Source organism: Halichondria panicea, chromosome 1 (genome assembly GCF_963675165.1).
Source record: "Halichondria panicea chromosome 1, odHalPani1.1, whole genome shotgun sequence".
In the NCBI taxonomy this organism is placed as follows: Eukaryota; Metazoa; Porifera; class Demospongiae; order Suberitida; family Halichondriidae; genus Halichondria; species Halichondria panicea.
In genome coordinates, this window is record NC_087377.1 from 17,139,010 (window position 1) to 17,160,169 (window position 21,160).

General features: G+C 41.1%; 3 protein-coding genes and 2 long non-coding RNA genes across 9 annotated transcripts in view; 2 read left to right on the top strand and 3 right to left on the bottom strand.

Annotated features, from left to right (window-relative positions):
* Position 1: 1 nt before the first annotated feature.
* LOC135352363 (uncharacterized) lies at positions 2-3,133 on the bottom strand. Its single transcript, XR_010399768.1, has 3 exons — positions 2,919-3,133; positions 2,201-2,319; positions 2-1,392 (listed from the first exon to the last, which is right to left on the bottom strand). It is a non-coding gene; the product is annotated as an uncharacterized LOC135352363 (long non-coding RNA).
* Positions 3,134-3,153: 20 nt separating this feature from the next.
* The window catches only part of LOC135352316 (serine/threonine-protein kinase TAO3-like), a 69,007-nt gene continuing 51,000 nt past the window's right edge, over positions 3,154-21,160 (top strand). The window contains exons 1-7 of one of the 3 annotated variants that reach the window (XM_064551482.1): positions 3,163-3,365; positions 3,448-4,017; positions 4,269-4,595; positions 4,662-4,832; positions 4,914-5,060; positions 5,359-5,433; positions 6,429-7,450. In XM_064551482.1, coding sequence (XP_064407552.1) covers positions 3,255-3,365; positions 3,448-4,017; positions 4,269-4,595; positions 4,662-4,832; positions 4,914-5,060; positions 5,359-5,433; positions 6,429-7,352 — 2,325 coding nt within the window. In that variant the 5' untranslated portion in view covers positions 3,163-3,254 and the 3' untranslated portion in view covers positions 7,353-7,450. Of the gene's footprint in view, positions 3,366-3,447; positions 4,018-4,268; positions 4,596-4,661; positions 4,833-4,913; positions 5,061-5,358; positions 5,434-6,428; positions 7,451-21,160 lie in introns of those variants that run through there. The other 2 variants (XM_064551483.1, XM_064551484.1) reach the window with 2 other exon arrangements.
* Positions 8,704-10,348, bottom strand: LOC135352360 (uncharacterized). The gene is made up of 3 exons (XR_010399766.1): positions 9,777-10,348; positions 9,417-9,472; positions 8,704-9,099 (listed from the first exon to the last, which is right to left on the bottom strand). It is a non-coding gene; the product is annotated as an uncharacterized LOC135352360 (long non-coding RNA).
* Positions 15,955-17,501, bottom strand: LOC135343043 (uncharacterized). Its single transcript, XM_064539979.1, has 5 exons — positions 17,364-17,501; positions 16,945-17,122; positions 16,730-16,882; positions 16,379-16,683; positions 15,955-16,307 (listed from the first exon to the last, which is right to left on the bottom strand). Exons 1-5 carry the CDS (start codon positions 17,380-17,382, stop codon positions 15,955-15,957), a joined length of 1,008 nt encoding a protein of 335 aa, XP_064396049.1. The 5' UTR covers positions 17,383-17,501.
* On the top strand, positions 17,801-20,980 carry LOC135352332 (uncharacterized). Of its 3 annotated transcripts, none has more exons than XM_064551514.1 (8): positions 17,801-18,582; positions 18,812-18,885; positions 18,981-19,200; positions 19,259-19,331; positions 19,405-19,570; positions 19,945-20,049; positions 20,116-20,287; positions 20,371-20,980. In XM_064551514.1, the coding sequence occupies exons 1-8, from the start codon at positions 18,464-18,466 to the stop codon at positions 20,480-20,482; spliced, it is 1,041 nt and encodes a 346-aa protein (XP_064407584.1). In that variant the 5' UTR covers positions 17,801-18,463; the 3' UTR covers positions 20,483-20,980. The 3 variants fall into 3 exon arrangements, with proteins under 3 accessions (XP_064407584.1, XP_064407583.1, XP_064407582.1); XM_064551513.1 differs by having other exon boundaries at positions 18,990-19,200; positions 20,098-20,287; positions 20,371-20,979; XM_064551512.1 differs by having other exon boundaries at positions 20,098-20,287; positions 20,371-20,978.

The window sequence follows — 21,160 nt, forward strand, 5'->3', positions numbered from 1 at the left end:
ATATAATTATAGTTATTATGATGACATGAAGTGGTACATACATAATTACATTGCCAGAAAATAGTACAAAAACAAACAAAATAATATTTAACAGTCTCATAACAAGTTCAGGTCCTTGGTTGGGGTCTTGTCCGAGGGTAGGGTGGACGCCTTCTCCCAGAATACAAAGTCTATTTCCTCTTCCGAGTCAGACAGTGAGGAGTGGGGCTCGGGAACTGAGGGGTTAAAGAGTCACATGGTCATAGTCACACTGCATGAGTGAAAGTTTGAGGGCTTAGGAAGTAAGGGGTGAGGAAATCACATGATAACAGTAGCTATAATTTATACTGGCTAAATGCAAAATGGCTCAACTATGGTAAAGGGACACCACACAACACATGTACTGGTATACAATATGTACGTACTTACATACTGAAGTGCCTACCCACACAAATAATCAAAGTGTTATACAATAGTAAGCAGTGTACAATAGTATGTATGATCTGGCTAAGCAAGTAACGGGAGTAACAAAATAAAACTAGACTATAGGCTGAAACTTTTGAGAAAAGAGTTTTAGTAGGATCATAGACACGTACTTTATTGCACTACATAATTATACTTCCAGTGAAACAGTGAAACTACTACTGTACTCTATAATTTATAGAACCCCTATAGAGTGACAAGATTAAGTAGGCAATTGCAAGAAAACGTATGTACAGGTGTATCGATCACTACAACTCTACACACTAACTGACGTGACACAACTCACTAGTCGAGCCACTTTGATTTCTTGCTCTTGGACTTAAACAAAGCCGAGTCAGCACTCATCCTGTGCAACAGAGAACAGTTAGCTACTTAACTTCTTGGGAGGCAAAAAAAGAGAGTGATTGTGCTTTATCTGCATTCAAGTGGTTGTATAGTGATATACAGTGTTAGCATGTACTGTAGCAGGTAAGGTGCAAAATTTCGGGTTTTCGAGGGCAGAGCAGCTAACGTGAACATTAAAACTGGGATAAAGCTATTGATGGGTGTGGTTTCCCAACATTGAAACGTGAATATTAGAACCCATGAGCATTTCTGATAGCCCAAGAGCCGCTATAATTACGGTATTATACAAAACTAAGGATTATGATGACTGTTTTACAAAACACTACACGATGACCCTTTACCTAATATGCTCCAATATAATACTAAGATCTTACCTAACGTAACACGTTATAATAACAGTAAGTAAATTACAGGACCTTTACCCAGTATGCTCTAATAGCGAGAGGTACTTCTCTTTGTACTCATTTTCCGCTCCTTCTCAAAGCCCTTACGTAAACTTTTACCTCCAGTTTGGTGAAACAAGCAAAAACGGAATTATTTTGCTCTTGTAGGGTAGAGGCTGAGGACTCGACAGTCGCCTTGTCTCTGTGGCAGGGGTGAGTGAGGGGGCGTGTGTTTGCGTGTGTGCAGAGAAACGAGGGTAACTAGTAAAATCAATAATTCAATTATGATATGAGAGAATACAGATGACCTTAATCAAAACTTGCAGTTAAGCATGGGCTTATAATCGAGTAAGCGCTAATAATCCAGTTTCTACAGGTACAATAACCAATACTCTAGCCTTTATAGGAGTACTAAAACAGAGCCCCACACTGGTTGGTGGCAACATTCCTGTCCTATGAATTAATTTTATGACGTGCTCAAATAGTTATTCATGGACACAGACACGTAAACCACAAATTAGAACTAACAATTAACAAACGCATATAAATAAGCATAATCACAATTTGCAGAACCAGACAAGGCCCAAGGCTACGGCCCAAAGGCCCCGTCAGGCAGAAACATGACTTGTGCATAAACAAATGGCTCTGGCCAAACACAAAAAGTGTGAAAACTCCTAATATTGATTCCAGTAGGACACTTCTAGGGGAGTTGTCCTTTTGGGTACTACAGAGCATTTATAAAGTCCACTGCTAAGCAACAATTATACAACCAACTGAAAATGCATTCTCAGTATGCAATAATAATTAGATGTCCTTTTTGCCAGCTAGTTTCGTAGTTCTGGATGGGGATCAATCCCGTACATGTACAATGCTAATACTACGATCATCATGGCAGATTGTTCATGCATGCACGAGCTTAAAGACAGATTATTATGGCCTGGGGGTATGCACATTTTGACATTCGAAATTCTGGAAAAGCTATTTCACAATTATAATATGATTGCATTTACCAGAGAGGTGTGGAGGAGGCAGTGACCACTGGAGAGAAGCTTGCTCTCGGAGGTTTGAACTCTTAGGCATTCAGGTTGAACTTGACGTCTTTGCATTGGGGTTCAGCTTGAACATGGCCCTGAGGAATTGCAAACTCAATACACGTACACATACATGTACTAAACTATGCGTGTTATTGAAATATTGTCTACGCTTATTTTCCACAATTTGGGCATGAATTTCATATTGATTTAAGCACACTATGCACTATAAAGAAGCTACCGTATATAGCGGGTATATTTCGAGGGTATTAAAAAGGTAAACTGGCGCGTATCCAACTGCTTATCAGTCACTCGTCTCAGCGGAATATATGGATCATAATTATGACACTACCAAACACGAATATCATTATAGATAATGTGGTTAAATTTTGCTACGAGATTTAGCTACTATGGAATGTACTGAATCCCCTGAAGTGTAAGTGCGGTTACAATTACAGGGCTAATACATGTATGACGTTGAGCAATCTGATAGGCTGCAATGCTCGTTGCAGCTGAGACGAGTGACTGATAGGCAGTTTGCCAGTCTCTCGCGTGCGAAGGCTCCTCTACATACTATTTACTAGTTTACAACAGTTTTTCCGGACCATCCAAATACAATACTTGGGTACAGTGAACATGAAAATGTTGGCAGTAGGTATATCCTATCAGGCTATTAAATAACAACACTATCACTCACTCATCATCCTGAGTTTGTCATCAGACTTGCATCTTTACGAGCAGCTTTGTCATGTAGGATCATCTGATTGGCCAGGAACTTGCCATTCCCACCTCCTCAGCAATGGTCTCTCTCCATGGTCCTGGCTATGTCACTGTGGTCTACAAATTATAGTACTGGACAAAGCCTCCACCTAACACTGAGACAATAGTAGCCATTTGCTCCACGCTTCAAAATGACCACGTGGTTTGCTGATTCAGCAGTTATTTGCATGTGATTGAATAAGAAAAGGGGCGTATCTTGTGTAGCTGTCAAGCTAGCTAGCTGGGTCAACTTAATTAACTTTTAATACTAGCAATGTTTTCTTTGCGAGATGATGCTGAATTGAGGGAGTTTGTGCTGGAGAATGTGGAGCACTTTGGAGAGGAGAGAGTTCTAGGAACTGGCTCCTATGGCTCTGTTCAAGAGGTCAGTCACTGCATGCTCTGTTTCTGTGCACTGTCTCTAGTGTATCTGCTAGCTATTCAAGTGTGACTGCCTCCATGCACAGGTGATGATCAATGGTGAGGTGTATGCAGCCAAGAAGATCCACGAGGTTCTCCTGGAGACGGACGAGCGTGGTGGAGTGGCCAACCTAGCTGGGAACTACCGCCGAGAGTGTCGACTCATGGCTCGCATCCGTCACCCCAACATCACCCAGTTCATTGGGCTGTGTTTCGTGACTGGCTCTCGACTGCCCCTCCTGGTCATGGAGAGGCTGGACTCAAGTCTGGACGATCTCCTGGAGTCCACCCCCAACATCCCCCTCTCTGTCACCCAGTACATTCTGGTCTGTGTGGCTCGAGGGCTGCTCCACCTGCATCGTGAGTCCGTGGTCCATCGTGACCTCACTGCCAGGAACGTCCTGCTGACGGCATCTCTGAGAGCCAAGATCACAGACTTTGGTAACTCTCGTATCGTGAATCTGGAGCCTGGTCGACTTGCCAGGACTCTGACGAGGTTTCCTGGGACACTGGTGTACATGCCGCCCGAGGCCCTCTCTGACAGAGGCCACAGTGTGTACGGACCCAGTCTGGACGTCTTCTCTTTCGGAGTGCTGCAACTGTTTGCACTCACACAAGTACGTGTGTAGTTAATGATATTCATAGGTTAGATTCCTAGTGACCTTTTATGCAGTGAATTACCTTATAAGTAGTGTGGTTGTATGTGTTGGGGAGATCCCCCTTTAATATTGTTGACCTTCAGCAAATGCATTTTATATGTATGATTGTGAATATACGTGCACTCATTTTCTCCATACATACAGACATACATAAAAACAATCATGATAGTCAGTATTCACATGTTCTTCCACTCGTGTCATTGGACTAGGTGTTTCCAGGAGATCTCCTTGCCCCCACGTACAGCGACCCCAACAACCCAGACCACCTCCTGGCTCGCTCAGAGTTTGAGCGTCGAGGTCCCTACACGGCTCTCCTTGAGAGGAGTCTGCCGGGTGGACGTGAGCACCCTCTGTTTGGTCTGGTGAGGGAGTGTCTGGCCAACACCCCAGAGAGAAGACCGACTACCGCTGAGCTCCTCTCGTCTCTGGAGGAGGTGGGGAGGGAGATGGACGGAGGACTGCTCCAGCTGGACATTGCACGAGTGAAGACTGCCAGGACCCTCAGGGCAAAGGAGAAGAGGATAGAGGCTCTACAGGTGAGTCCAGTCCAGTGAGCTAGTGGGTGCAAGGGTCTGACACTGCATGCTGTACTCTGTTCTCAGAGAGAGGTGGTCCAGAAGGACAGGATACTGGAGAGGAAAGATGAGCAAATAGTACAGAAAGATGAGCAACTTACTGAGAAAGATGGACTTCTGGCACAAAAAGATGAGCTACTTGTTCAAAAAGATGAGGAAGTAGCGGACAAAGATACTCAACTTGCTAGACAGCAACAGGTCAGCAGAACCAGTTTATTTTGTTTATTATAAGCTATTTTGTTCAACGAGCTAGCATGTTGATAACCTTTTTTCATATAGATATTGAATAGTGTCCGTGCTAATGCTGCCACCAAAGATGGTGTGATTGCTGACAAGGACAGACAACTCAGTGAACAAGAGTCAAGGATCGCTGATCTCATTTCCCAGAGAGAGGGTGCTCTAGTTGAGAGGGCCGCTCTCTTACAGGTATTATAGTAGTCACCAAATGCACACACTCTTATACGCTAGTATTATACTACAATAATGATATTTGTTTGCGTACATGTAGCTAAGTGTGTCGATGAGATTCCAACAATAGTAGTATACCTCAACAATTGATGCTATTGTATAAATCATGTTAAGCCGTAACTACACATCCGTTTGAGTGTGCCTATAATTATGTACTTCCTTTAGCAGAAATTGTTGTTTGTTCTCGTTCTGTTGTAGAATTTCCACTAATGATATTCACGTCTGTGTTTGATTCCACCAACGTTCCCTTGTACAGGCACACAGGGAACAAATTGGGCACAAAGATGCTGAGCTGGTCAGGAGAGACGCCATCATTCAACAGCAGAGACAGGTGAGACAAAATGCACCATTATATTATTGCAGAGCTATAGTAGAAGCTTTGATCTCTTATAATCGTACTGTACATTCTATTAGACTGGTGGGCGTGGCCTCTTAAGCTAATTAGAGAAAGTGATTTAGTGTGCATGCAATTATTGCTACAAGTAACACTCGCTTGTTAGTAGACACTATCCTAACTAGTGTTCAAGCTGGCGCTGTGCTAATGCCTCTCGCCATGTTTTTGCTTTCGCTAGAGTATTATATTAGTATTAAAGTTATATAAAGTCACTGAGAAGAAAAGACTTATTTACATGCATCTATTGTTGTATTATGTGGCTTACCAGGACCTCAAGAACGAAGAAAATTGATTCTTCCAGGATCTGTAGTTCAGTGTATATAATATCTAAGACCTGTGTACATGCATATTGTTATCTATATTGTTATATGGTAGTGTTTTGTGGCTTACCAGGCCCTCAAGACAAAGATGATTCTGCCAGGAGGATCTTGGATATTATTTTCTCACACATGGGAATGAGCGCGCATGCGCATTACATCCACAGGAATAATTAAAGGGTGTGTCCAAAGAGATCAATTTCACAAATGGCTACACTCTGGCTACTGCTAGCTAGCTGTTTTAACATATATTTTCTGAGTATTGTAGCTAACAAAAAGCTAGCGCTTTAGTGCAAGGCTAACTCATATGTTGAATAGAAAGTTTGTGTGGACAGATGATGCTATGAAAGATTCTGAAGAGACTGCAACAGCCTTCAATGTGAGTCAAACTAGCCATAACTCGAGAAAGAAGCTTTAGTTTGCTAATCCACGAATCAAAATCCAAGAGAACGTGGCTAGAAGCCTATAGAAGCTGTTAGTTTTCGTTACATTGCAACCGTTGAGCAGTTATAGCTGGAATACACACACACACAGACAGACACACACACAGTCAGTTTTACCGTATCCCTCGTGCGGCTACGCCTCGAGGCATAATTACACTCATTCATTATTCAGGGTCCCCCTCCCAGAGAGTTGAGACCTTCACTCACTCTGAAATGGAGAAGAGGAAAAGACATGCCAATCGAGATGGGTACCACGGTACAGAGTGTTGTTATCGGTGACACGGTGTATGTTGGTGGAGGTGATGCAGTCAATTATCGTGACTTGTGTACAGTGATGAAGCTCGAGCAAGATCAATGGACCAAACTACCAGAGTACACTGCCAGGTGCTTTGCTATGACATCACTCGCTAATCAACTAGTGCTGGTGGGAGGATGGGATCTAAGAAACAACAAACCAACCAATCAACTAGCAGTGTTTGAATCAGGGGAATGGACTCACCCGTACCCACCAATGAACATTGCTCGTGGTTCCTCAACAGCTGTCTCCTTCAACAACCGCATCATTGTAGCTGGTGGGCGTGATGATAAAGTACGTATCTCCTCTGTGGAGGTGTTGGACGTGGCATCAAGAAGATGGTACATTGCTCAGTCACTACCTAACCCACAATCAGGACTGAAATCGACTCTCATAGAAAACACCCTCTACCTAATGGTAGGGGTGGATCACACTGGGACAACCGAGACAGTGTACCACGTCGACCTCAATGAACTCATTGCAAAGGCCCATTCGAACCTGGACACACCCACTCTCTGGCAGACCTTACAGGAAGCACCACTCATGTGGTCAGCTCCTCTCAGTATTGGGAGGTCACTATTAGCCGTTGCTGGAGCGGACGACAGAGGCAACCCAAGTTCATCGATCCACCTCTACCAGCCTGACACCAGGAGGTGGGTGAAAGTGGGAGACCTGCCTACTGCACGATACTACTGCACATGCTCAGTACTTCCTAGTGGAGAGGTCATTGTAGCCGGAGGAAAGACAAAACTATTTAGTAATTATGTTAAAACAGTTGAATTCTTTTGTATAAGCGATTAATTAGTTATTGTAATATGTTGTGCATTGTTAACTATCTTTTTGAAAAAAGTTTTCTAATTAAGTTCGCATATTTCGTTTATTTTTATTCGAACTGTTGATCTATAAGTGCTAAATACCGTATAGCGCGAAATTTTTGAGGCATTTATATTTTGTGGATAGGCCTCTTTTCGTTGCACAATGTTCGCGGAATGACTGCTTACCGGAAGCCACGCCTTAAATATTTGCACGTTATAAGCAGGTAAGAGAAAATTAAGTTGCAACAGAATTTTATCGCATATAATTATAGTTATTATGATGACATGAAGTGGTACATACATAATTACATTGCCAGAAAATAGTACAAAAACAGACAAAATAATATTTAACAGTCTCATAACAAGTTCAGGTCCTTGGTTGGGGTCTTGTCCGAGGGTAGGGTGGACGCCTTCTCCCAGAATCCAAAGTCTATCTCCTCTTCCGAGTCAGACAGTGAGGGGTGGGGCTCGGGAACTGAGGGGTTAAAGAGTCACATGGTCATAGTCATACTGAGTGGAAGTTAATTTGAGGGCTTAGGAATTTAGTAAGGGGTGAGAAAATCACATGATAACAGTAGCTATAATTTATACAGGCTAAATGCAAAATGGCTCAACTATGATAAAAGGGACACCACACAACACATGTACTGGTATACAATATGTACGTACTTACATTATGAATACTAGAATAATCGTAAGAGTCAGTTAAAGTGATACCTTTTGTGAAGAATGAGAGCTGCTGAGCTTTGACACTCTCCAGGAACTTGTCAAAGTCCTCCTCGTCCTGAGTCAGTGTTTTGTAGCCAGGATAAACAACACATGGACACATTCAAACTGGTAGTGTGATGAAGGGTCTGGTACACGTACTGTACAATGTCATGTACAAATATTGTGAGCTAGTGTTCTCAATTGACACACGTTTCCCTGTACACACCTAAACTGCATACATTGAAGCATACCTTGTATACAAGTGCATGTACATACAGACTAGTAAGCATGCTAGGTTCCCATTCTTTGTACTGTACATTCAATAGTACACAGTCAACTCATTGCACTGCATAACTACACATTATACACAAGTACCTTGTTCTTGATGAAGGTTCTTCTCAATGCCAGCTAATGGTTAGCTCATGCACAAGCAGTCGATTACCAGGCCAACTTTCGAGAAGTGCGGCTTGAGATGGAGGCTAGGCTGCACATAATTATAATGGGCGTGGTTACATATAAATGGGCTTTGCTACAATATTTTTCTCAAAGAGCTCCACACAAATATCATGTATAAAAACTATGTATACATAATAATACTGACAATGTAGCTATAGTAAGTGAAGGGGAGATTACTAAAAAACACACGTTAAAACTAGAACAGTATAAACAGTCCACAATTATAATATACTGTACACTACTGTTGAGAGGATTGGTCCACCGTTTCCATAGACATTGAATCTTGCCCGGGGCTACCAGCACTTGAGTTGCTTGTGAGCACATTCTGAGCCAGAATCAGAGTGTTGAGCAGACTAGCAGCAGCCGCGGCAGAGAGACCACCACCACCACCACCACCGCCATTGTTGTTGGCTTGTGACAGCATGGAGGATTTCGGTAAGGGAGTGGACGGAGAAGTGGTCGTGCTCGCAATGGAGGATAGAGTTTGTACGAGTGAGCTTAAGAGTGGTGTGTTTGGATTAGAGGCTCCAGAAGGCAGCGATGGTTGTTGTTGTAGGGATGAGACTCAACTGGGTATGGGAAGAACAATAACAACTGGTAATTATCGTGCTTAGGGCATGTACAATGAAGCTGAGCCAATTGGCAAAACGAATGAACCTTGACCTCACACACACACACACACGAACACCTACTGTACAGTATAAATAAAAGACGTTTACAGCATGGATGGATAGCCTCCATACAACAAATATGTTATTAGTTTTAGAAGTGGCAGATTTGATGTTAAAGCTTCGTAACTGTACTTTGTGGGAAATGCTGATTATGACCACGTACGTACATGTACATCTGTTGTACACTATAACTTTCAGTATTGAATTTGCATCACCTTCATTGTGTGCAGCCTTCCTCTGAGCTTCCCTGTTGGCGGCCATATCTCCAGACCTGCAAACCAACCACCATAATAACAACACTCCTCACAGTTACCGTATTACTAGAATGTTTTACGAGCATATGCGAATTTTTAAACAATAAAATCGCAAAACCTAATTTCGGGTAAATACACACGATCCTTGCCAGAACGCAATAGTTAGATCGCAAAGGGTTGCCGATTTGGCTGATTCGCAAGGGTTTTTCACCCGTAGCAAAATATTCTAGTAATACTGTATGTAGCAAGAATGATGCTTTCCCTAACATACTGTCATACATGTTATGCAGAGGTAGGCAATCACATGAACTGTGTACTCACAACTGCATTTCAACGATGGGGTCGACCGTGTGATAATCCATAGTTGATATCCCGCTCATCTTGGGTGCTATAGGTCGACCCATTGCATGCAGTATCTCAGCACTACTGGATGGTGGGATCATCACATACAGAGGACCTCAACACACACAACAACATAGTAAAAACTGACTATTTTTCAACACCACTTCCAAGAAACCTTATTTTTATATCAAACATTAGCAATAATACTCATGGTTCTACATGTAATTAGTATGTACAAGCACTTGAATAACTTATCGAGGACTATAACTTTTGGATTTGGCAAAAAAGCAATCGTCACACTGATAAATTTGGCCTTCTTTATTCACCATTAATTTTTGGCCAGACTCTGAACCAGATGAGGTGCTCCTAGTGATGAGGAACTGAGATGAGGGGGTGGTCTGTCCACCTTGCTGCATCTGGATGAGGGCATGGCCTATAGCGTTGAGGGTGGAGCCATCCTCAGAGGTCATGTCAGAGGGCAAACCATCATCGCTAGTTAGCGTGTGGACCTCCTGTGTGAGTGGGCGGGAACAACAAGTGTGTGTGTGTGTGTTCGTTATTTGGGAGGTAGTTACCATCATGCAAATTCTAACCATGTAATACGAAAGCGAAAATAATACGAAAACGAAAAGTCCTAGGATACCTTTAAAAAAGCGTTTTAAGTGCTAGTTTTTATATGTTACTTGGTGTGAAGTGTGTGTGTGTGTGTTACCTGGGTATCATGCACAAGACCAAAGTTAGGGCCCAAGTCACTGGCCTGTAGCTGCTCCACACTCTCCCCATCATCACTCTGACTTATCTCTATCTCAAACTGTGAACTGGGTACCACCTCTTCAGTAGCGATAGTAAACGTCTCCACGTCGGTCGGCTCTGTCCCTACGTGTAGTATCTCTGTATTAAAACAGTTTTTAAGTATTTGCTTTTATGTTACTTGGTGTGAACTCTGTGTGGGTACATACCTGGGTATCATGCACAAGACCAAAGTTAGGGTCCACATTATAACCAACTACACATTATACACAAGTACCGTACTTGTTCAATTTAAGGCGACCCTCCAAATATGCGACACCCTCGATCTTAGGTAATTTTCTGACCTCTAAAAGTAGCGACTGCTGCGTGTGACAATTATATTTTTATGTCGCGTCCTAAATAGAGGTCAAACCACAGCCTCGATTCCAGGCCGCTAGAAACAATATAATTTTAAGCATCCTATAATCGAGGATAGTAGAGTAACCTCCAATTAGATGCGACCCTCTAAATATGTGACACCAGGAATTTTTCTCAACCTCCAAAAGAAATGACCTCTCGCTTTGTAATTTAATATTTATGAATAACTGTACCTTGTTAATGTTCTTGATGAAGGTTCCTCAGTAGTCCCTGTCCATGGACTCATGTCTTCAGCCTCCACCAATACAGACAAATAGTTTGACCACTTGCTCAGAGCTTCAAAATTGACAGCACAATTTCTTTTTCTCTCTAGCTAGCTCTGGAAGTGAAAGACCAGCCACGTGGTTTAGCAATGTATGTGTTATCCCACGTGACAGCTATTGTTTATTCTGCAGAGAAAGAGGGCGGGTCTCGTTGTGATATAATGCATGATTTGAGAGCACATGAATTGTGTGTGTTCCGTGGTAAGGGATGACATAAGTAAAATAACTTATACCCTGAGCTGAGCTGTGGCCGGGCCATGCCTTGCCTCGAGACCAGGCCTGTTGATCTTTACTTATATACCTCTCAGCTTTTGGAGTGATAGTTATTGCGCGTGTACAGTGTAATCTCGCGGACCCTTGGAGACCCTGTTATATTATAACCTCTGGCTTGCGAGACTATGTACAGTGTATGTTATAATTTTGGCGGGTAATTATTTTTCAAGGGTAAACTCTATAATGAACAGGCACTTTTTGCGGTTGATATTTTCGCGGGTTGGTGCAATTTATGAAATGCACATTGACAAAACATAATTATTAGCACTCGAAGATTATACCCGCCATATACATGTACCATATAGGTAGATATGCATGTGTGTGTGTGTGTGTCCACAAAGTTCCTTACATCAAGGTAAATTCCTTACAAATGGCAGACTGTGAGTTGAGTGCATGCGGTTATATGGGTTGCATGTATATGTGCATTCTTTACGTAGAGATAAATTCCTTACACATGCAGCGTCTGTTGTGTATACATGCATGTATATACATGTCCTAAAAGTTCCTTACATGAGTATAAATTCCTTACAATGTGTGCCAATCACACATACATGCATGCATGCATGTGGGTGTGCATGTGTACATAATTATGTATATATTTATATATATATATATGTCCCTGACAGTTCCTTACATAAGGATAAATTGCTTACAAATATAATTATAGTTGCAATTTTGTTGTATATGCATGCATGCATGCATGTGTATGTCCTGAAAGTTCCTTACAATAAGGAGAAATTCCTTACAAGTATTGTGTATCACATGTGCAGGCATGTATGTGTATCACATGTGGGTGTGCATCACATGTGTGTATGCCTGAAAAAGTTCCTTACATAAGGAGAAATTCCTTACAAATAAATGATGGTGTCCAATTTTATTGTGTATCACATGTGGGTGTGCATCACATGTGTGTATGCCTGAGAGTTCCTTACATAAGGAGAAATTCCTTACAAATAAATTATGGTGTCCAATTTTATTGTGTATCACATGTGGGTGTGCATCACATGTGTGTATGCCTGAAAGTTCCTTACATAAGGAGAAATTCCTTACAAATAAATTATGGTGTCCAATTTTATTGTGTATCACATGTGGGTGTGCATCACATGTGTGTATGCCTGAAAGTTCCTTACATAAGGAGAAATTCCTTACAAATAAATTATGGTGTCCAATTTTATTGTGTATCACATGTGGGTGTGCATCACATGTGCATGTGTATGCCTGAGAGTTCCTTACATAAGGAGAAATTCCTTACAAATAAAATATTAGTGTCCGCATTGTGTATAATTATACATGCATGCATGCATGTGCATGGGTGTGCATGCATCACATGTGTGTATATGTTCTGAAAGTTCCTTACATAAAGAGAAATTCCTTACAATGGTTTAATTGGATGCAGGAGCGCAAAGAAGATATTATACAGCTGTTCAACTGACTGACATGCATGCACTAAGAAGAGAATTTTACTGGTATACTTATACGTTATATGCATGCATGTGTATATATATGCATGCATGTATAAATTATACTAACCCTAACCCTCACCCTATATACATGTTATTTATTGATACACGACGATAAAATTATATTTTATTAGCACTACATGTATATAATAATACACTGACTTTGCTATATTCATTACGATCAATCGATAATCGCATGAATAAAGAATATATAATTATGATGTGATTAAATGATTTACTGCCAGAAAAAGAGTTGAAATCAACATAATGCATGCACATGCGCATGCTGAAACGCAAAACAGATTAATATATATAATTATATATAGTCAGTCGTATTTCGAATTATTAAGTTTCATTAGTCAATGCTTGAAAAAACATTTCCATTTCCTTTTGAGTACGTACCCTTTTATACATTTCTTATGAAACCACCTTGGACAAAAGTCACACCCCACCCACTTGGCTTCTTGACCATCTATAAATGGTTCTTTACATACATGGCACCTCGACTCGTCAATCTTAGTGCGTTTTCTTTTTGACTTGGGCTGGTGATCATCCTCCAAGGCTGTAATTGTTAAACACCCTTAATTGAAGTTTGTTTGCAGCTTGTACCAAGGGATCTGTAGGTGGTCGTACACGCTTCCTTCTTGCTGACCGTTTTGCTCTGGTTTGCTTCACAATGAGTTTGGACTGGGTGTCAGAATCTAGAGTATCCTCTACCCGGAGAGGATTTGTTTGATCAACAATGAGTTTGGTGGACTGGGCGTCAGAATCTAGAGGACTCGTTTGCTTAACAACAATGAGTTTGGACTGGGCATCAGAATCTAGAGTATCCTTTACCCGGAGAGGACTCGTTTGCTCAACAATGAGTTTGGACTGGGCGTCAGAATCTAGAGTATCCTTTACCCGGAGAGGACTCGTTTGCTCAACAATGAGTTTGGACTGGGCGTCAGAATCTAGAGTATCCTTTACCCGGAGAGGACTCGTTTGCTCAACAATGAGTTTGGACTGGGCGTCAGAATCTAGAGTATCCTTTACCCGGAGAGGACTCGTTTGCTCAACAATGAGTTTGGACTGGACGTCAGAATCTAGAGTATCTTCTACCCGGAGAGAACTTGCTTGCTCATCATTAATGGTGAATGAGTTGCCTGCTTCTGGTCGGCGAGGCGTATGATGGTGTACGTCCTGTTTGCGAATAATATGTGCAGGAGTGTCGGGTGGAGTAAGGACGACAGAGTCCAACTCTTGTTCTGTATATGGAGACACATTTTTTTGATTACATATAATGCTTATACATGAGTCATTTTAAAATTAAAAAAGACGCACATGCATGCATAAACATTCACCCCTTGCGTTAAGCTTCATCGCACAGCGGCAAAACAACTTTTACCGTAATTACATATAATTATAATCTTGAATCTATATACAGCATATGCAACGACAGTGTTTTTGTCGCCTTCTACAACTTTCAAGTAAGTAGTAACTCATTAGCAGTTCAAGCAGTCCATGAAAGTGTATATAGCTCGCTCACACGCTGCACACATGCAAAGTGTGTATTGTTATACTTAAGTCACCACTGATTGTCATTTTATTATCTATATTTGTACAATACATATCTCGTGCACGTCAGGTGACAGTGTCAGCCACATGTTATAATTATAAAAAGTGCATGAAGTGAATACAAATCTAAATAGCAAGCCGGTACGTAGACAGCTATACTATAATTATGGAGATCTATTTAGGCCATTACACAGGGTAATAATAATGCTAATGCATAATTATAGATCTGCATCATGCATGTATTATAATTTACCTTCTACTTTGGCCTCCACGATGTCAAAAAATTCCTGGGGTACATCTGAATGGGGAGCGATCATGCAGGAATGGCCTACACCATTCTCTCGTGTGATTTTTGTTCCTTCATTCTTCTCGGCCAGAAAATACTGGGTGCCAGTTGTCTTCACATTCGCACGTCTCCTAAGCTTTTTCCTAATCCCACTTTCCTCTTCGTGCGGTATTTCCTTAAGGTCTAAGCCTTTCAAGAATTGCTTGAGTAGTACGGCAACTCCAATTTGCTTTCTTCGTTCGTCACCAATAAAATAAGAGCATTTGGGGTTGATCACTCTCAGAATCTATCAAATGTGTTTTTTCAATATGATAAATATAATAATAATTATACGTATACTGCGGCATAAAAGTTCACGGTCATGAATTGACGTCATGCATGCATGATTATAATACCTCAGAAATGGATGAAGCTCTGGCATATGCCACCAAGTCATTTCCAAGGTTACTGGTGACTGAACTCTGAAATTTCTTTATTCCCGGCACAAGTATATCGTCAAACCAAGAAATCAGACTATCTCCATCAACTATGTCACTCATCCCGGATATCTGCACATACATGAATGCATGTGTAAAGTGTATATATCATGCTGTATGCATGTATATAATTATATAGCAAAAAGTACAAGTGCATGATTTTGCAGCGCATGCATATACAGGCAATCATGATTATGGGCTGATTCCAAAAATGAAACAAACCTCCAGAGCAGAAGCCAGAAGAAGACTGTATTCAATCACTGCTCTGGAGTCAAGGTTGGGTAACATCTCCTTAATGTGTGCTTGAATATTCTTGAGCTTTGTGGGCTGCATACAAGCCACATTGTACCCAATCCTCACAACGGCTGGTCCGGCTGCTGGTGCCAATGAGAAAATCTCATTTATTGCCTCTGTCGACTGGAGATTGTACTCAAGGTGATGAGGAAACATTACAATTCTTCATCTGCATACCACCCTATATAGAGTGTGGGGGAGCACAGGTGTAGCAACTTAAGGCAATAATTATTATAGGAAGGCTCTGCATAGCAAGGCGCGCTGACTACATAATTATAACCATGCAATAGTTAGCTTTTATTAAATGCCGATTAGCAACTACGTACGTAAACTGTATAATACTATAGGTTTATAAGATTATATACCTCTTGTCCATTGAAGCTATAGAGCATCCAAAATGTGCACATTGGCTGTTACTAGAGGAGACACACGACAAGAGCCACTTGACAGTGCATTACCAGTTGTATTACCACCGAAGACTGTCAGCAGGATCTTCATAACTTGCTCTGCCGTGTCAGGGTCGTCAAAACACCACGGCATACCACCATGAAGCAACTTCCGTAAGAGAGCATCACTGATGGAAGAAAAACGAGCATGTCTGACTCCTAGTGCAGCTAGACAGAGCTCCACACTCTTGGTTTTACCACGGTTTACTTCTCCCACAACCATTGTGACACCAAAACTCCCGTAAGTTGCTTGTAGCTTCTCATAAAACAACGAGGAAGCCACAGAGCCTATAAAAAAGGTAATGGATAACATGCAGTCACATGCTGCAGTTATAGGATGGACATTAATATTAACTAACCTAACACAAAGACAGCAGAGTAGAAATTGCTCTGAGTCAGCTCACGCAGGCCACATAACAGTACATCCAATGGCCTATCAGGAGTAGGGATGGTAGGGGGTGTCTTGTAAAACTGTACCCCGCTTGGAACTACTCCTTCTTTCTTGATTACACTCTCGACCCATACGTAAGTGCATTCTCGAAGTGGTATGATCTCACCGTCCTCTTTCACATGGACATAAGGACTGAGAACAATAATCTCACTATCAGGCTGCCTTCCTAGTGCAACAATTGCTTTTCTGATTCTTCGAGAATAGTCAGGGTCACTAAAATTATATTTCATTAGATATAATGTACATGGATAAATCTCACTTTTCGAAGTCCACAAGCTTGTTCCAGAAGATGTCAGTGAGCTGACTGCTTTTAAGCTTAGACATTAACAATTTCTCGGGAACAGCACTGCCCAACTCTTTAGCAATGTTAAAGCCTTTTTGGTGGGTTTTATGCCAGGGAAGAAAACAAACCCTATAAAACAGTAAAACACAATTCATAGTAATTTAATAGTCACCATGCATGCAATCACTAACCCCTTGTCGTCTGTTCCAGAGGCCTTCACCTCCACAATGAAGCCACTGTAATCTGTGTTGTCATCACTTTCAAAAGGTGACGAAACTCTGCAAACAAACTTGAAAGTGAAGTTTGTCAGGGGAGTAAATATGTCGCCTGCTTTCAGGTAGCCAATGGCATTGTTTTGCTCTGTGAATTCTGCACAAAAACAGTCTATAATTGTATACATAATTATATGGTTTTACCAAGGAAATTACATGTAATTGTCACATGCAATTCCTGCTAATATACATGTTTTGGAAAAATATTTTCACAAAATAGATCTAATATCTCGGCAAAAGGCTGTCTGTTCAGAGACAGGCATGCATGCAAGGTAATGAGGCCAGTATACAATCTAAAAGTCATTCCAAATGGCTGTACATTCATGCAGTTGACTAACCTGGTAATGAGTGCTCCATGCTTGCCAGAGGTCAACTTGCACTTGTTTCTTGCTTGTCTGAGGCACACTGACGCTAGATAGCAGCTACTATTGACAGCAAAGACATGATAGACTTCTCTCTTAGATTTACCATGCAGGTCTCCGGTATGTGGCAAGTCATACACCTCAGTCCACCAATGATAATGCTCATATTTGACCGCAATGACGAAATCAGCGCGCCTTACAGTACTGGAACCATACACTGGAAGCAGAGTAGAGGACACAAACCACCAGTAACTGGACACCTTGTCCACCAATGATAATGCTTATACTTTACCACAATGGCGCGCCTTACAGTAGGTTATTGTACTGGAATAGAATATTCTACACAACTAGATCTGGACACCACCTTGACACACCTCACCCACAAAAATCACAATTAATGCTGATTCATCTTGCAACTGCTAGAATATAGGCTACGGTTCATGCCAAGGTTTAGCTAATCAAAGTTTATAGCATACACAGTCACTTATAGCTACAGAGATATGGATGCTAAGAAGAAGAGAAAACTGCCAAAGAATTTAACTGAAGCATCAAAACAGGCTAGGGCATACCTTATGTCATCAAGCAAGATTACTGAAGCTTGTGAATTGTTCAAGACTATTGAGCTGCCTGCATCTTCAAAAGACATATCTGAGCATGATATCGCTACGTACCTGGTGGGACGATATGGTATCAACAAGATAGCACGGATATGTTCCGTGCTTTCTGGATTTCCGAAGACACTAAACACCTTCCATGTATCCAAGTACATAGCAAAAGTCACAGATATGGATGATGCACACTTGCTAGCCTCTTTCATTACGATTCATTGTCCACACCTAATAGCCACATTCACATCTAACCATCCATCACCAACTCCGTTAGTTCCTCCAGTGTGTAACTGCTTTGAATGCCAACGTCAATTGACTTCAAATCATGACTGTGAAGTAAGTAATAAAATATGCACTTTGGTTTTATAAACTTCTCCAGGTCACCCTTTTCACATTATCTGGTGTGAAGAAATTGCCGAAAGTCACTCTTATAGGTGTCAGCCATGTGGTTTGACTTATAACTATGCGATGTGGGGGAGAAAACAAACCTCTGGCTTTCAATACTATCAGAGCCAGCAAAATTTAATTGAAGTTTATGACACCGTTTTCTTCACTCGGCCTCTCCTAGAATTTCAGTGCTCCCTTGCGTAAGTACATTATGTATAATGCACTGTATATATATATATAGCGCGGAATTTTGGGTTGACTGCTTACCGGAATCACTCCCATGCAGGTTACGCTTTCTATCTTTGCACCTAACTGCTATATTATACCTCAAAAACAGTGAAAATTAAGCCCCTCGGCTATGTATATGGTATTATTATATTATAACAGTCATTGCAATCATTTGCTCCTATCAAGTTTATCACTCCGCAGGAACCACTCATGGGTTTCCTTCCAGGGTTTTAGTGAAACATACAATGACACTCATTCTCTCAACAAGGACCAAGGTTTTATGCTATAATTATAATTATATTAATATATATAAATTCAATTATATACACATGGCTTGCATCCGCATTAATTTTACTTCTTGTTAATTCAGCCATGACAGAAAAGATTGCAGCAGATGCATTCTACAATGGAGAGATTGAGAATGAAATTAGGTTTCTTGTACTAGCAACCAATCCTACTTTTTCCCTAAGTCATTTCACCTTCAAACGAGACAGTGACAGAGAGGAAACAATGGAAATGATTGAAACAATTCGCTCATGCAGTATATACCCTCACTGTGAAACTGACTGCACTGCTGTTTGCAAGAAAAGAGGAAAGTTTTTCTACTCATAATAATAATAATAATATATGCTATTATCATTATAATATAGGTTGTGGCACTCTGTGGGTTACTGACGGGATTTGGAAACTTGTTTTTCCACATTGCATGCACAGACTGAAGGTAAATGCACAAAAATTATCATCCAAGTCCTGCAACATACATTCAGTATTATTATTATTGTCATCGTTCACAGTATGTTGTGGACCGAATTCCATCAATATCTATGCCAGATGTGTGCACCTATCCGCCAGTGCCTGGAAAAGCTTTTTGTCAGGATCACTGCCAGTATTTGGAGTCACAGGTACCACCAGTACCAACAGATCTCAGGAGTTTTTTGAAGCACTGCAAAGTTCAAAATGGTGAAATAATTACAATAATTATACACCATTATACTGAATAGTCGTATGCATGATGTGCTACAAAATAATATTACTGCATGTATATATACACTGGAACTTGTATACTATAATTATTAATCCCGTATCACATCCGGTCCAGTATTATTGCTGATATACTTTGTTGAGTATATAATTATAATTGCTATGTGAACTTTATCCTCAGTCTGAGAGAAAGCAGCTGGTTAATTCAGCATGCTGCCAATAACTGTATTCGAATAACGGCGGCAGCTGAACATTTTTTAGAGATAATCTTAAAAGATTGTTACTTAAGCTATATATTAGCACTCTTTAACCATGCATGCATGTACTCACTAATTATGTGCACCCTGATATAGGAGATGATGTTTCGGTTAACTTTGATGAAGAGAAAACAATAGACACGGTTCTACAAAACACTACTTCTGAAATTGAAATAGGAAAATCTGCAGCTATTTCTCAAGGTATATAATATTTAATGTATAGTGTGCGCATAATTATACTATAATCAGGAACCCATGATCTACTAGCAACAAACCCATCACTGTTGTCAAAGAGCCTTCATGTTGCCAAACCGATGACAGAGTCTACAGAATGTCGCAAAATTACTGGAAAAGCAAAACGTCTCCGGAGGTGGTCGAGGGGACACCAATTTGTTGTGAGAGCAGGAGGCCATATAGAAGCTTGGCAACCATTATACAAGTGAGAACACGCATGCAGTATAATGTACTGCACATGCACATAATTATGTGGATGCGTTATTTTATATAATGATATACGTGCAGGTCGGAATCACCAATGCAAGTTTTTTTCATCCTAATCAAGTGGCTTCAAACGTTGAGTCAACATGCAGACAAACTACCACTTTCTGCCAACTGCTATGTACCTAGCGTATGACAACATGTGCAATGTGAATAGACTGAAGTTTGCAAGAGCAGCCTTACCATTACTGCCCCCAATGGACAAGGCATGGCTCAATATCGAGAAGATAATTGACACGTTCCACCTTCCCAATCATGTAAACCCTGAATGCCATACGCTATATTCTCCTCAAAGGCTCAAAGAAAAGTGCCCTGACGCAAACACACAGGCTGGCGAGCAGACATTTGTCTGGCTTGGTAGATTTAAGCATATTCTGTGTGCAATGAATAAGCAGCACCATCTATTTTACCTGCACAGAATGGTTCGAAGGAGGAATGCATACACAGTGAAATGCTATAAAGCTGGAAAAAACCCATTCTGCCAAGATCCAAACTCTAATTGACTCATTCTCCTGCTGAAATGCTATACTTGCATGCATACCTATGTATTCCCTTTAACAATCTCTATAGTTCCGTGTAGCAATCATGCAAATGTTCATGCAATGTTTGATGATCAGTGATTCGCTGGTCACTAGTCATGCATGCAATTGGAAGGGATGTTGCCACAATGGAACGAGCTCCTCTGATGGCTTGAGTGAAAATGAGAGGCAGAATCTTAGCCATCTCTGCCAATTCATTGCCGAGATGTAGGATTGCCCCATTTGTGTACAAATATTATTTGTCGATGTTGCAGCAGGGCCAAGGACATCACGAG